The sequence below is a fragment of the Mandrillus leucophaeus genome, unplaced genomic scaffold (assembly GCF_000951045.1).
Source record: "Mandrillus leucophaeus isolate KB7577 unplaced genomic scaffold, Mleu.le_1.0 Scaffold84, whole genome shotgun sequence".
Classification (NCBI taxonomy): Eukaryota; Metazoa; Chordata; class Mammalia; order Primates; family Cercopithecidae; genus Mandrillus; species Mandrillus leucophaeus.
This window is the reverse complement of record NW_012109141.1, coordinates 3,588,105-3,602,240: the sequence shown is the minus strand read 5'-3', so window position 1 is coordinate 3,602,240 and position 14,136 is coordinate 3,588,105. Positions and strand designations below refer to the sequence as shown.

The window sequence follows — 14,136 nt, the reverse complement described above, 5'->3', positions numbered from 1 at the left end:
GCGACAGAGTGAGACTCTGTATCAAAAAAAACAAAAACAAAAACAAAAACAAAAGCCAAAAAACAAACAAACAAACTGTTCTGCTTGTTAAAATGAACTGAAGTATGATATCTGATAAGATCGGGAATTTATAAGTTGTTTCTCTAACTCCTTTCTTCTTTAGACATAGTAACAACAAAATAAATATAAATGCTGCTTTCTTTGCAAAGTGAATAAAATGTTCCATCAAGGGAGTATTTTACAAATCCTGAGGTATTATTAAATATTGCCAGCTCTGGTACCCAAAATTACAGCTCAGACAAGGGACAGAAAGGTCATGTTTATTATTCACTTTAGTAAAAATGTAACCATAACACTTGTTTCTACATCAGAGATTATTATAACCAGCATTGTAACTAATAATAACAATGAAAATAATACAGCTACATTGTATTTTGCATTTTTCAGTAAACAGTAGGGCTTATGGTTAATAATCACTCATATTTACACTGAAGCTTTTTATGGCGGAGTTTAGAGTGGTTTTTGAATAGTACCTCATTAATCATTTCAACAAGTTACTTGGAAAGTTATTATCCTAGTTCAATAGATGAAAAAATTATATCACAGAAAGGTCAGATATATATTTACTTGTCCAATATCAAAGAAGTAAAGTGAGTCCACTTCAAATCTAAGACCTCTTTTTCACCCCTTGATCTAACCACTGGACCAAGGCAATATTTGTCCATGTTGTGGTTTGACCATCAACCTAAAGTACTTCAAGGCTGACCTCTCTGCTATTACTTTTACAGAACTATAAACAGAGAAGAAAATATCATTTTTTCATCTATGGTGACCATACTAAAAAAGACTCAAACCTAATTAATGTGTATTTCCATTGTTTCTTTAAGTCTTATTAGGAACAACTGACAAGAGTGGTATCAATTTATGACTGTAAATATCAAAGCACTTAATAGTGAAATGAATGCATCATGATGAAATTTATGATGAAACAAACAAACATATTTTTAAGGTGTCATTTGAAAATAAATGTATTTAATATGAGTCAGTGAAAGGAAATAAGGAATCAACTTTTAATAATTTAACACCTCAAATATTTAGATCTTCAAGAGCAAGTGAAAGAATGTATGTTTCAGTTAATGTGGCTTGAGGAAGGAGGGAAGAATTGAAATGCAAATTTAGAATTTATACCCAAAGACTGTTTCTATTTGTCTCAATAAAATCATCACAATTTCAAGGCCTTACCTAATGACATTTTATTTTAAGAGAAGACAACTAAACAACAATTGTTATACTTTGAAAGTGAAAAATATACAGTGAATACGAATTAAGTAGCACTGTCCTTCCAAAATAAAAGAACATTTGCAGGCATTTTTTTCTATATTTTTTGCTGCTCCAAAATTAGTGTCTATATAATTTTGCTTTAAGTTTAAAAATTTAGCCCAAATAGAATCAAATCATAACTCTATATATTCCTATTTTGAAGCATATATTGCTTATTTAGATCCTAAAACTATAGTGAATTCTCTTAAACAACTCATCCATGTTTATCTTAGTTTGTCTGTTTGTTAAAAATTTATTCATTTTTTGGTTTTAAATCAATGATATTTGAAGACCTGACCCATTAAAATGTAGGTAAAAGTAAAAATTATGTGTCATAAGTTTTGACATTATAGTTACCCTACACCTGACCATTGTATTTTAAAACCTGCAGTCAAAATGTTTACTATACCTTAATTACTTCCGCTAGAAGAACTTGTGTTTAAAAAAAAATGGAAAAAGTGATTCTTCTTGCTAGATGTAATGATTGCATTTTTCCACTTTTCTCTGAGGTCTGCATTCAGTAAACAAAGAGATGAAAAACTAGGTAAAGAAGACAACATACCTTACAAGTTATGGTATGTGGACATCCCCAAATTTGGAAAACAGTCATACCAAATTGAGGCAATGAGAGAGGAAATAAAAAATTTCTGTCATTAAATTCCTTTTTATGTATCTTCCACAAATATTTAATTTTGAGACAATGCATATAAACTGGATAAGTTAGTACAGAACTGTGTTTATTAAAAAGCAATTATCTGTCTGTATTCAAAAGCAATACCATCTGTATTCAATATACATGTTAGTATTTTAGAAATATTTATAGAAGATACATGAGTGTTTAATTGTATATAGCTGTTTAAATGAAATATTTCAAAGTTACTTTGATATTTATATTTTATTTCATTAACATTAAAATATTAGTATATTTTATTTCCATGTACAAACAATAATGCTAAATGCCATAACATTATTGAGTTATATATTTGCTCATATGCATTTATTTTAAGCACATTTGCTAACTTATTTTAAGCAAGTTTGCTAACTTATTTTAAGCAAATACATAATAAGGTTATGGCATTTATTATTATTGTTGTATATGGAAATAAAATATACTAATAGTTTAAAATTTGTGTTCAGGGTTTTCCTTTTAATCATGCTTCCTCATATTTTTTTCTGAATTTCTTACATTTTCACCATTTTTAAATATTTTATTAATATGTATCAGCTTTGCTGTCATTTCATTCCCCAAACTTATGTTTGCAATATTATAATGTATAGATTTGACTTAAGGTCAAACTTTATGACATTAAATCAAATGACTTTGCTATCATTTCATTCCCCAAACTTAAGTTTACAAACTTTATGTAAGTAAATTTAAGGTCTTACTTTTCATATATTTTTATTTGTAAGTTTTAGAGACAGCCCCTAAGTTTTGCCCAGGTTGGAGCACAGAGGCTATTCACGGCTCAAACACTGCTCAGGACAACCTAGAACTTTTGGCCTTAAGCAATCTTACTACCTTAGCCTCACAAGTAACTGGGACTATAGGTGTACCATATTACCTGGCCTCCCTTGTAAAGGACTAATTTTCTGTGGTTATGTTTGTTTAGACTTTAATTTCTCTTGGCAGTGAAAGCATTATTTTTAAACTCTTTAGCAGGAGTTTAAATACATAGTCTTTGAACTTATCTAGCAGCTTCTAGCAGATGTTTATTTAAAAAACCAATTGTTTTGATACCTTAGGAAATACTGTGCTTTTTTTTCTCAACCTTTCCTACCTTACAGCTACAATTTTAATGGCTTATGGAGTGCATGAGAAAAATAGTCCTGTAATTTCTTTTTCCTTTCATGAATATTGAGATTTTATTAAACTGACTCAGTGAATGATGGTTCTTCTGGTACTATAAAAAGCAATTTTAATTTTTAAAATATATTCAATATCACTTCATGCTTTTCACTGATCAAAAGACATACTAGTTTTTCAAAACTCTCAGTGTCTAGTGATATACAGGTTGCTTCTGCTTCGCTTTGATTTCGTGAATCATGAAACTCTAGAGACATGAAAATTCAGATGAGTCACCAAGTCCCCAGTGAAAATATTACTGAGCAACTCCTAAAGCATAAAACTATCTCTAAATGCAATTCCTGAGAAGAACTAGGGATGATTACATTTTATAAACACAGAAAGGTCTCATGAAGGAAATTCTGGCATCCTGTGGATATTATTGGGGTGTGTCAAAAGCTACACATTCCTAAGACCGTAGACTTCTCAGCTTGGAGTCTTAGAGAGCAATTATTTATTAAAACCTTGTCGGTGAGATGCTAATACCAACTAATTCTAGAAAAAAAAAAAAGGGGGCATTTATTGTCAGTTTAAAATCTTTCCTAAATTAGCTATGTCGGTCTTTTTTTGGCAGCTGTCACTCTTCACCACTACCATTTGTGAATTCTAATGAAAACTCTATTCACAAATAGATTTTAATTGGACCTAATTCAGACAATCGATTTTTTTAAAAAGCGGACATAGTTTTAAGTGCTTTCAAAATATCTAGTTACTTAGCAGAATTTCAGAGACATATATGTGTGTGGGAGTGTGCACTCATGTGCTCACATGTTTGTATGTGTGGGGTACATATTTTCCCCTCAAGCATAAAGAAATTGTGTGGCTGCTCACCTGGGCACCCCAGTTTTTAGTAACTGAAGAAGCTCTTTCTTTTCTCATTGACGAATGTAAGTAGCTCAGTCTTCTTCTCCCTAGCTCATTCTGCTTTTTTCGTTCTGAGAATGACCATTGAGATTTTACAAATTTTATGCTAATCTGGGAATTGCTTTGTGTTGGGAAGTACTGTGCCAGCTGAGTCACTCGTTTGAGTGACGCGTCACAGAGAAATGAAGTGACAAGTCTAAAGTAACACAAAAAATGCAATATGTAATATACAGACTTGACTGTATGTTATATTTTGTTTTTTAGAAAAGAATTTTAGACTACATAGATGTAAGATACTTATAATTTATATTTTGTTTATTTATTTATTTTGAGATGGAGTCTTGCTCTGTCGCCCAGGCAGCAGTGCAGTAGTGTGATCTTGCACTGCATCCTCCACCTCCTGGGTTCAAGCGATTCTCTTGCCTCAACCTCCCTAGTAACTGAGATTGTAGGCATGCACCACCATGACCAGCTAATTTTTATTATTTTCAGTAGAGACAGGTTTTCACCATGTTAGCCAGACTGGTCTCAAACTCCTGACCTCAAGTAATCCACCCTCCTTGGCCTCCCAAAGTACTGGGATTACAGGCATGAGCCACTGAGCCTGACGACACTTAAAATTTTTAGATATGGTAATACATTTACCTTAAGGACCATATTCCTAACTAAAACAAATCTTGGTAATTTTGACCTCAAATTTTTGTTACTAATAATTTAAATTGTAGTAACAAAATTTAATTAATTTTGATGGACATTAATTCTGATGGAAAAATGTTTATATTCTGTCTCTCAATACACACACACACACACACACACACACACACACACATATACAGACATACATACCTGGATAAACTCATATACAAACACACACACATTCTATTTAATATACAAATACAGTTTCAATTATAACATTGTATCATGACACAGTTGTAGTCAGCACCTAAATAGTTTGTTTTCTATAGCTTTATGTTGATAAACCGTTAATTAAACTCAAGGTAACTGGGTCTGTTTTCCTTAGAATCATCTTTGTACATAAATTTCGCTTAGTAGTCCTTGGAAATTCACTTAGCACACTGCAAAATATCAAATATCTAAAATGTGAGAAGTTGTTAATGGTCTACTCTTTGCTAATTGTTTGAACCTGACCTAACATAGTCAATAAATATAAGTTGTTAGAAATGGTTTATACCACCCTCTGCATAACAGTGAAAGAAATTATATAACCCCAACTGAAAACCAGTATTTTTTTTTAATTTTGCTCAATTTTGAAGAAAGTAACGAAAATATTAAATATTCAGAAAATATACACCTATAATGTCACCTTTACTGCTATTTTCCTAATAGCAGCACTGTTAGCACTATGGGATCATTAAACTTTATATTTCAATTACTTAACTATTGAAACACTTTGGATGGAGAGTCTCTTTAAAGACTACATTCATTCATTTTAAGTTTTTACCAATTTAATTTTTTTTAATGTACAAACCACACTACAAATGTTCTTTCTTGTCCTGTATTCACATTGTCTAATATATAAAGGCCCTTGTTATTTTTAGTTGATGAAACAAATTCTAGAAGAACTAGAAATTCAAAACTTTGTTCTTTACAATTTTGAAGGAAAAATTTGATATGCAGAATGAAGCAACTTTATAGCCCTGATCATATTTTTTAATGAGATAACATTATGCCAAGCTACACAAGCTATTTTTAAAAGTAAATATTTGCATTTTGTCTATTTATAGTAACACCTTACAGTTTTAGGAAAAGCTGTATCATTTTGGCTTTAAATTCTCTTTTCTGAGTACATATTGAGAACAAAGTGAATGATTCAGTTCAACCAAGCACACCGTTCTACTCAAAGTATGATGATTGAGATGTATGTATCCCTTATACTTGTGCTATATATATTAATTACTCATAACTATCTACTCTATTTCTCTTTTATAGATATGAACAATTTTTACTGCCCAAGTTATTAAAATATTATCCTTCATTTTATCAGTATGGTATGTGCACATGGACTTTTCAGAATTAAAAGTTGCAAAACATAGAGACAAAATTATTTAATTTGAAAATTACATGCTATATTTGTATGGAAGTTCACAAACACCAATCTAATCAATAATCTCAATTAAAAAAAATCCTCTCAAAAAAAAAAAAACAAACAAAATGGATCTTGTAACCATATTTAGGTAATGGTAACTGAATATAAAGTTAGGTGGAAAGTAGAATTTTAAATTTAATGCAATTTTTATTTCTTCAAGGCACTATCTTAGAAAATTAGCATTTGGTGCTAAGTTTCCCAATTAAATATTTATGGCTTTATTGGGTAGAGTTTGGTGTTTTGAATATTTTTTAAAAAAAACCTACCTCACAAAAATGTCTTATAAATATATTAATGGTTCTCTGCTAAACTGGTGATGTATGAGACTTATGAAACAATGCCAGGTTAAAATTCAGCATACTTCTACTATTCCAAAAACATTGTAAACTTAGGCAAATCACTGCCCTCTCTTGACTCTGTTTTGTAGAGAAATTTTGTCCAAAGGAATATTTCTCAGCAGGAGAAATTTTACTCTGAGTGACAAAGAAGTAGGAAGTAATTAGGGCTTTCTGTATAACAATTTCTAAGAGTTTGCTTTTCCTCATTGTTTATGTCCACCTATAACTGTAATACAGCAAACATTCTGTCAAAAAATGAGGTGACCCTTGCAATGTTTGTTTTTGTATGTTTTTGTTTTAAAACAAGTTGAAATTCATTTAAATGTAGTTTTATAGCACCCCCCCGCATCCTAAATGGACATATGATCTTAAATGTATAGCCTTCTAATTTCCATGTTTTAGGCCACAGAAAGTTTGAGCTACTTCGGTAAGGATTCCATTTTGACTCAACAGAATTATTACAATATTTAATTACATTCTTCATTATTTAATGCCTTAACAACACATTCATTTCCGACAATACTAGTGCAATTTCATGACATTAAATGTCAATCTATATAACACATACAATATCAAAATGTGTTTTTAAATACACGTTTTAATTAAATGAACCATCTTTTAAATTTGTTTCTCTCATGGTAATGCCTAGGGTTTTTGATGCAATAATCTGTGAAACTTAAGATCTCTGGAAAAGTTTTAGAACCCCAGCTCTCAAGTCCTGGTTCTTTAAGAATGTTTCTTTCTTCTTGGTGACTCTTAAAAATAAAAATCATCATTCTACTCCAAACGTCAAGAGAAAATGAATTAATGCATCTAGATTTTTCTTTACTTTTTATGTTACCAGCCTTTAAGAGGATCACAAAATATAAGGAGAACCCAGAATAAAATATGATGAACTTGTGTTACTAATATTCAAGTATATTGTATAATTGTGGGCCTGCAATAAAAACATCAAGCCTTGTTAGACTTTTATAGAAAATCTTTTATTCTCTTTAATTTTTAAGGGCAATTGCTTATACAGTTTCCTTTTAGGAATTTATTATCTGGGATTACTTCTCTTATTTTCAATGATACACAAAAAAAGGCGAAAAAGAACTCTTTGAAGAACAGTTCAATAGTCCAAATTGTACTGAGTTAGAGATTATTTCAAATTCAGTGCTTTGTCTGAAAACATTTTCATTAGCATTTGCCGTTAGGACTATGGAAAAATTGGAGTATACACTATCAAAGAGCAAATTATATTTTCCAACTGTTAACTAGCATTAGAAAGGGCAACATCTTTAAATACTCATTAAAACTGTCTTTTGAAAGAGTAATCATCTAAAATCAGATACTAAAATATTATATTCCCAGACTTTAACCTCTCTTCACTAGTTTCTTCCAGCAACAAGGCCTTGGTAGTCAGTCTTTGCACATAATGATCAACTTTACCAAGAAAAGAACAATCTACATCCTGTATTATTTATTGACAAGTTTGAAATTTGTGACTATGTGTCTACTCATTAACATGTTCCTGTAAGTGATCTTTAAAATTAAATAATCAGAAACCGGGTCCAAATTTATTCTTATAAAAACAAAAATAATATAACATGGAAGTACGCCTTTATTTGAGGCTGTTACAGAAAGGGAGAATACCCAGAACTCAAACCTCTCTCCTTTTATTTATGAATATTTGTATCACTTACTTCTGAATAAGTTTAACAAGAATACATATCATTTCTTTTGGGGATGACAGCAATACTGACAAACAGTCCTTGCTATGACTGCCATTTTGTCATTGCTAAATCATCCACAAAATTGTGACCTGATTTTAGTTACCAGGGACAAAGCCAAAGCATGGAATTGAAGTTTCATTCTGATTAAACACAAATAGCCAGTGCATAAAAACCTTTTAAATCAGATCTATAACCCAGTAATTAAAAAACAAAACAAAAAAAAAAAAAAGGAAGGAAGAAAAAGGAAGGAAAGGAAGGAGTGAAAGAAAGTAGGAAAGAAGGAAAAAAAAATAAAAGACACCTTAGGAGCCTGATACAATTACACAGTAGGCCTCTGACATTCTCTATGCTGGTATAATAACTAAATGGCAAGTAACACGGGTGTAAGATCCCTGTTGCATGCTTTCATTCAAACTAAAAATTTACAACAAAATCAACCCTTGGGAAAATTGCTCTTTGGTTTAAATCTTCATTACCTTCTGGAATTTTGGTAAACTCACTTTATTTTTAAATTAAGCTGGCCCCTCTTCTTTACTCCATTACAAAAGTCAAACACCAAGAACCAGACAGAAATTTCAGAATGAAAAGAGTTTTGTTTGTATGTGTGTTTTTAAGTCCAACCCCTGTATACAAATTGTTAAAAAGCAGATGTTTTAACATAGTGCTTTATTCCAACTTATCCTTGAATGAACTTCCTTCAAGTTTCAACCATTAAAAAAAAAAAAAAAAAAGCAGTCAATTTCCTGGTGGTTGTAATTTAATTAAGTAACCTTTCATACTGAGCAAAACCCAAAAGCAAAAGGGTCATTAATCTTTCTAGTGATTAGAGACACCTCTAGGGCTTCAAACATTTACCTCTCCTTCCCCGCAGTAGAAATGCTTTTAGGAGGATCATGGTTCATACCTCACATTCCCTGGAGCCAGAGATGGTATATGTGCAGGGCCCAGATCCATTAACCGATATATCCATGGTCTCAGAGTTTGTAGGCTTGTAGTCCACATAATACTCCTGTAAAGGGGAATTCATTTGTCTTTCAGACTCTCTGGCCTTTTTCCGCCGCCTCTTCATAAGAGAGTGTTGCTGGAGTTGTTTCATGCTGGCTGGGTAGCGTTTCCAAGACACATAGATCACCAAGAGGATCATGGCCACTGACAGAAAGAGAGCCACACTCCCTGCAATAATTTTGTGAAATGAAACATGCTCATACTCTTGCTCTGCGCCAGGAATCTGAAACCCTGGGGAAGGGCTTGGTGTTTCAAAGGTGGGTTGGGTGACGTCAGGTTTGAAGATGGTAGGTTTAGGGATAATCAGAGGTTTCTGGGGAGTTTGGGGCACCAGGTGTGATCTTTCTGTGTTGACCACCTGGACTTCAGAACAGATATTATATGTTTCCACTGCATCACTAACTTTTTCACCCTGGATGTGCTTAGGTCCTGCACATATCATGGTGCTTTCCTTATTTCCTTTGAAATTCTTAAGCCAATAAAATAAAGGACAAATGCTCCGACTGCATTCCCACATATTTCCAGACAAGGTGATGGATATTAATGATATCCACGCATTGACAGTTTCCTGTGAGATGTTAGTGAGCTTGTTGGAATCCAAATTCAATTTTTGTAAATTGGGGAGGCATTTAAATGTGCCCGGCTCAATTCCTTGGATGTCATTCCCTGATAAATCCAAGTTGTGTAAGGAACTCCAAGTCCATGTCAAACCTTGGCTAATGGAGCGAATCCTGTTCCATTGTAAGTAAATTGAGCGGAGGTTGAAGAGACGTGGAAAATGAGCAAAGTTGATCTTGGAAAACTGGTTGTGCTCCAAATGGAGCTCCTTTAACTTCAAGAGGCCAGCAAATGCATTTCGGGACAAGCTGCGAAGACGATTGTAACCCAAATCCAAAAAATCAAGATTCCGACAGTCTTGAAAAACTCTTATGGGTACAGTCTTTAGTGAGTTAGATCTCAAGTGCAAAATGATGAGTTTCCGAAGGCCTTTAAATTGTTCAGATTGCAATGTCTGAAGCTTATTGTAGGAGAGGTCCAGATTGCGGAGATTGGGAACTGGGTGAAATGTTTTATTGTGCAGATAAGTAATTTTGTTGGAGCTTAGAATTAATTCTTTCAGTCTACGGATCCCTTGAAATGCATCTTCATCCACTGAGCTAATGTAATTATGGTCAAGATAAAGCCATATAAGCTGGTTAAGGCCGGCAAACTGATTGGATTTGAGCTTCTGAATGCTGTTGAACCTTAATGATAAGCCTTGTGACCCTCCAGAAATGTTCTCAGGGATATCTGCGAAAGCATGAGACTCACAGTACACAATTTTGCCATCACATCTGCAGTTCTTTGGGCAAGCTCTCTGAGCCCCCGTGAGCATAACAAGCAGCAGTGTAGGAAGTAGCACCAGCACCACACTCATGCCTTTCAGCTGCGTAATTAAATGGAAACCTACGATATTAAAAAAAAGACAGATGCACATTGTGAAGCTATTAAAATAAATCACCGCCGGTTTACCAATACAGGGGCATTTCCTCTACTGTAGGAATGGGACAGCTGATTTAAGGAAAATGCATTAACATTTCGAGCATTATTTTCTTCAGTGTTGCATGTTTGCTGCTTAGGTTTCACTTTTTCTTCCTTGATCTTCAAATCACCACAGTCCCATAGAACTAAGAAAAGCCTTTTTGAGTTTCAGGAGTTCCTACTTATTTCAACATTGAAAAGCACAGAGCCTTTCTCACCACTGAATGCTGACATTTTAATAACAATAATATTTGGCTAGCCACTGTATTGAACGACAGTACCAAAAGGAAGTGTACGATGTACTCTGGTAAGGTCAAAAATGTGACACAGTAAACCTGGTACCTGTATGTCTTTCCTAGTTGAGCAAACAGGCTGTGATTTGGCAAAAGAGCTTCAGTAAGCTGTCAAGGTAACCCAAGTTTGCCCTGCCTGAATCGTGTACTTATTGTATAATAGGATCGCAATGTGTGAGCTCTGGAAAAACAGCATTGAGACTAGTATAGGCAGCCAATGAAGCATTGGATGAAGACAAATACCAGTACGAGGTGCTCTCAAGTTGTTAATAAGCGTAGATTATTGCATACTGTGGCTCCCTGCCCAATGATACAGGAGCTAAGACATCTAAATACTCATAACGGAGAACACTCCAAAGTTAAGACTGTCAAAATTCTTATTAAATATTTGCCTAAAAAGCAAAAAATATTGTGTAGTATTACTCTGTCATTATTTTAAACAGAGTGGCTTTTGCAAATTCAAAGGATAAACAAGGAAAGAAGCAGCCAACTACTATTTTTCTCCACATCACCCTCATCTCTGCTCATTTCTCACTGACTTTTTTCTCCCCAACCTCAATTAACTTCAGAAAGCCTGCAAAGTTACAATCTATTGGCACTTACACTGCATTTCCAAGTCATTGCATGTTAAGGGACTTCTTTCCTCTGTCAACAGTACATTTATTATTTCTTAATGGAGAGAAAAAAAGAAACATCTACCATGTGTTGCAGTTTCTTTTTTTTTCCTTAAATTTTTAAAATTTTAACCAAGAGGCAATCAACCAAATCCCTGATCTAAAACCCATCCTTCTTCTCAAACAGTTAAGTTTTTTTTTTTTTTTTTTTTTTTTTTTTTTAATTTAAAACCCGATCTTGCTGTCTGTCCTCTTGCCAGCTACAGACTCATTGAAATACATTCCAGCTCTTCCAGACAGGAGAAAGGGGAGGGGGGGAAAGCCAGTCACACTTGAAAAAATAAGACTGGCAAATGACTGCTGGAAATTCGGAAGCCGTGTTCAGAATCCAGCTTCAAAGATAAAACAAGCCCCTTGTGCAACCTCTGATAAAGTAAGGACCCCACCCCTACACACACGCAGCAAAGTGTTAATAGTCATCGTGACAGCCACCAGAAACATAAGCCTCGTTAATATTATCAAGAAATAGAAGCAAACACAATATTTATCTCATGCTCAGTTCCCAAGCTGTGGATACGCAGACAGCAGAGACAGTCTTAAAGATATTTCTCTAGAGTCTGTTTAAGTTCGTGTTGTGCATTTACAGATTAAAAAAAAAACACTGCAAAAAGGAAAATGATCTAAAAATATAATAGCAAGTATAGTGAATCAACTGGCAAACTCAAAGGCTGCTGCTCTTTGCCTGTTTCCCCGTCTTTTATCTGCTAATGCCACGACTGAGGATAGGAAGCCAAGAGGATCAGCTTTGCTCAGAAGAAAACAACAAAAGTTCACTTACCCATCCTTTGTCATCCAAAAACGTTTCCCCCCTCTCTCAGCTTTCTTCTTATTTGGTCTCTTGTGCGGAAACCACCACCACCTTCATGACACAGTGCGGCTGTCATTCACACCATTCTGATCCCGCATGTGAGCTAGTAGCCCCATACAAACTTCCCCGAGAGGACAGGCAAAAAAAAAAAAAAAAAAATACATATATATATACATATATATATATATAAAAATCAGCACAGGGTGGGATGGTGAGGGGGGCAGGGAAAAGGAAGCCGTTGGGGGGATAGGGAGGGGGGAGGGCCTCTAGGCTCTGAGGACCATTGTGTAATTCACCAGAGACCCATCAGCAGTAATTGGCAATCTGTGCAAAACAGCTACAGCCCATCTCGGAGGTAACCAACTTCTCCGTAAAAAGAGAGGAAAAAAAGAAAATCTTCAGAATACCTGGCATTCCTTATTGTGCTGGCTTTTGCCATTCCCAGATAAAGCAATTCATCCTCTGGATTTTCAGTTCTTGAAGCAAGTAGGCCTCCTGTGCTGTATGAGACCCCAGTTTAAAAGCTATGCAGGCTAGGTTTATCCATTTAGCTGGTCAGGTTTAAAGTGTTTTGTAGCTGTGCTGAGAGGCAGCCCTTGTCTAATTCAGAAGGCTTTCCAGAGACTGATGATGCTCAGAGCTTGTTGGTGCTAATGCTTGAGTTTGTGATACACTGAGTGCCCTCCGCTGGAGAAAACAGATTGCACATTAAAGACGGGAACAAGTGAGCCTGTCAGTGGTGTGCAGCCTTCCCTCGCTCAGAAAGGGAAATTAAAGGCACAGAATCACTATTTTTTTCTCTCCAATAATTTAAAAGGTTTATGCCAAGGAGTTCCTTTTAGTTATACCAAATATTAAGTAAAATACTGCTTCTCTAAATGCTATGCAATTAATAATTTTTCAAAGTTGCCATGACCTGAATTTTGTTTCTCTGCACATGTCACTGGAGATATATCATCTTTTGCAAATGACAGAAATCGTTGAAATTTAAGTTTTATTCACTGTTGCTGTTGGTTTGTTTTATTTATTTACATTGTTTTAAACTAACCACTTACAGAAGCAATCTTACTCAAGGGAAAAATGCAATTTTAATCAATTTTAAACAGGTTACATTTAAAATGTTTAACTCTGATTTTAAAATTCTCAACCTTTGACAATAAAATGCATTTTATAATTTTGTGCATTTTATTGAACAGTCTAGAACATTACTTTCTAAAAGTTTACATTTTAAGTCTTAAAGCAGGTATAATCTATAGTATATTGCCAAATGTGAAGGTAACTAAGGGATAAGAGTAGAATTCTAGCTTGAAGTTCTTAGTGCAGCCACTTTCCTTAAATCATCTACATTTAGAATGCAAATCATTTCTTATGCAAATCACTTATTGTAATGTGCATTTCCAGAAAAACAAAAGCACTTGAGTTCTGCATTATCATGGTATTACTCTAAAATGTGCAGAATATCTTCAGAAGTAGAAGGGATAACATGATAAAACACCTGATATATGTAATTTAAAAGAACCTACACACTTTCTTTAAGCTTGTGCAGACGTTGAAAAACATACATACAGTGCATCACCTCCATTTTTTCCTCGTTTTTACTAGTTTATTCCATAATCCTCTGGCAGATAACAATTTTTAAAATAATCCA

General features: G+C 34.0%; 1 protein-coding gene across 2 annotated transcripts in view; it reads right to left on the bottom strand.

Moving 5' to 3' along the window:
• Nucleotides 1–13,163, bottom strand: part of LRRTM4 (leucine rich repeat transmembrane neuronal 4) — an 843,540-nt gene extending 830,377 nt beyond the window's left edge. Inside the window, exons 1-3 of one of the 2 annotated variants that reach the window (XM_011968344.1) lie at nucleotides 12,896–13,163; nucleotides 12,459–12,609; nucleotides 9,092–10,638 (exon numbers count right to left, since the gene is read on the bottom strand). In XM_011968344.1, the coding sequence (XP_011823734.1) occupies nucleotides 9,092–10,638; nucleotides 12,459–12,462 (1,551 nt within the window). In that variant the 5' untranslated portion in view covers nucleotides 12,463–12,609; nucleotides 12,896–13,163. The remainder of the gene's footprint in view (nucleotides 1–9,091; nucleotides 10,639–12,458; nucleotides 12,610–12,895) is intronic. The other variant, XM_011968345.1, reaches the window with a different exon arrangement.
• Nucleotides 13,164–14,136: the final 973 nt, after the last annotated feature.